The sequence below is a fragment of the Fulmarus glacialis genome, unplaced genomic scaffold (genome assembly GCF_000690835.1).
Source record: "Fulmarus glacialis isolate BGI_N327 unplaced genomic scaffold, ASM69083v1 scaffold22287, whole genome shotgun sequence".
Classification (NCBI taxonomy): domain Eukaryota; kingdom Metazoa; phylum Chordata; class Aves; order Procellariiformes; family Procellariidae; genus Fulmarus; species Fulmarus glacialis.
The window spans coordinates 1,795-2,290 of NW_009225381.1; the positions used below are offsets into that span (position 1 = coordinate 1,795).

General features: G+C 62.5%; 1 protein-coding gene across 1 annotated transcript in view; it reads right to left on the minus strand.

Annotated features, from left to right (window-relative positions):
• LOC104080172 (rho-related GTP-binding protein RhoC-like) overlaps window positions 1-446 on the minus strand; it is a gene marked incomplete at its 3' end in the record, with an annotated part of 1,378 nt that extends 932 nt beyond the window's left edge. Inside the window, 1 exon segment of the mRNA XM_009582471.1 lies at window positions 291-446. Within this exon segment, the coding sequence (XP_009580766.1) occupies window positions 291-446 (156 nt within the window).
• Between the last annotated feature and the right edge of the window lie 50 nt (window positions 447-496).

Genomic DNA, 496 nt, shown 5'->3' on the forward strand with positions numbered 1-496 from the left:
CAGGCTCCACCTGGGAGGGGAGAGGGACACAGCTCAGCAGCTTGCAAATGGCTCGGCAGGCCAGGAGTGAGCAGGTTTATCTTCCTCAGTTATAGCTACAGTCTTCCTCAAACTGGGGCAGGTTCAGGGTGACCCAGAAATGCGGGAGCTGCGGGGCACCCCAAGCGCTGCGGGTGCATCCGAGCCGTGCGTACCAGCCCACGTGGCAGCGCCGGGCAGTGGCACTGCCAGCGCGGGACCATGGGAGCGAGGGGACGGGAACAGCTCCAGCACCCCGCGACGGTCCTTACCTGCTTCCCATCTACCTCTATGTCGGCAATGTAGTTCTCGAACACAGTCGGTACATAGACCTCGGGGAACTGGTCCTTGCTGAACACGATCAGCAGGCACGTCTTTCCGCAGGCACCGTCTCCCACGATCACCAGCTTCTTCCTGATGGCTGCCATCGCTGCGGGGACAAGAGAGGGTGAGCGGGACAGAGCAGGCGCAGGGAACC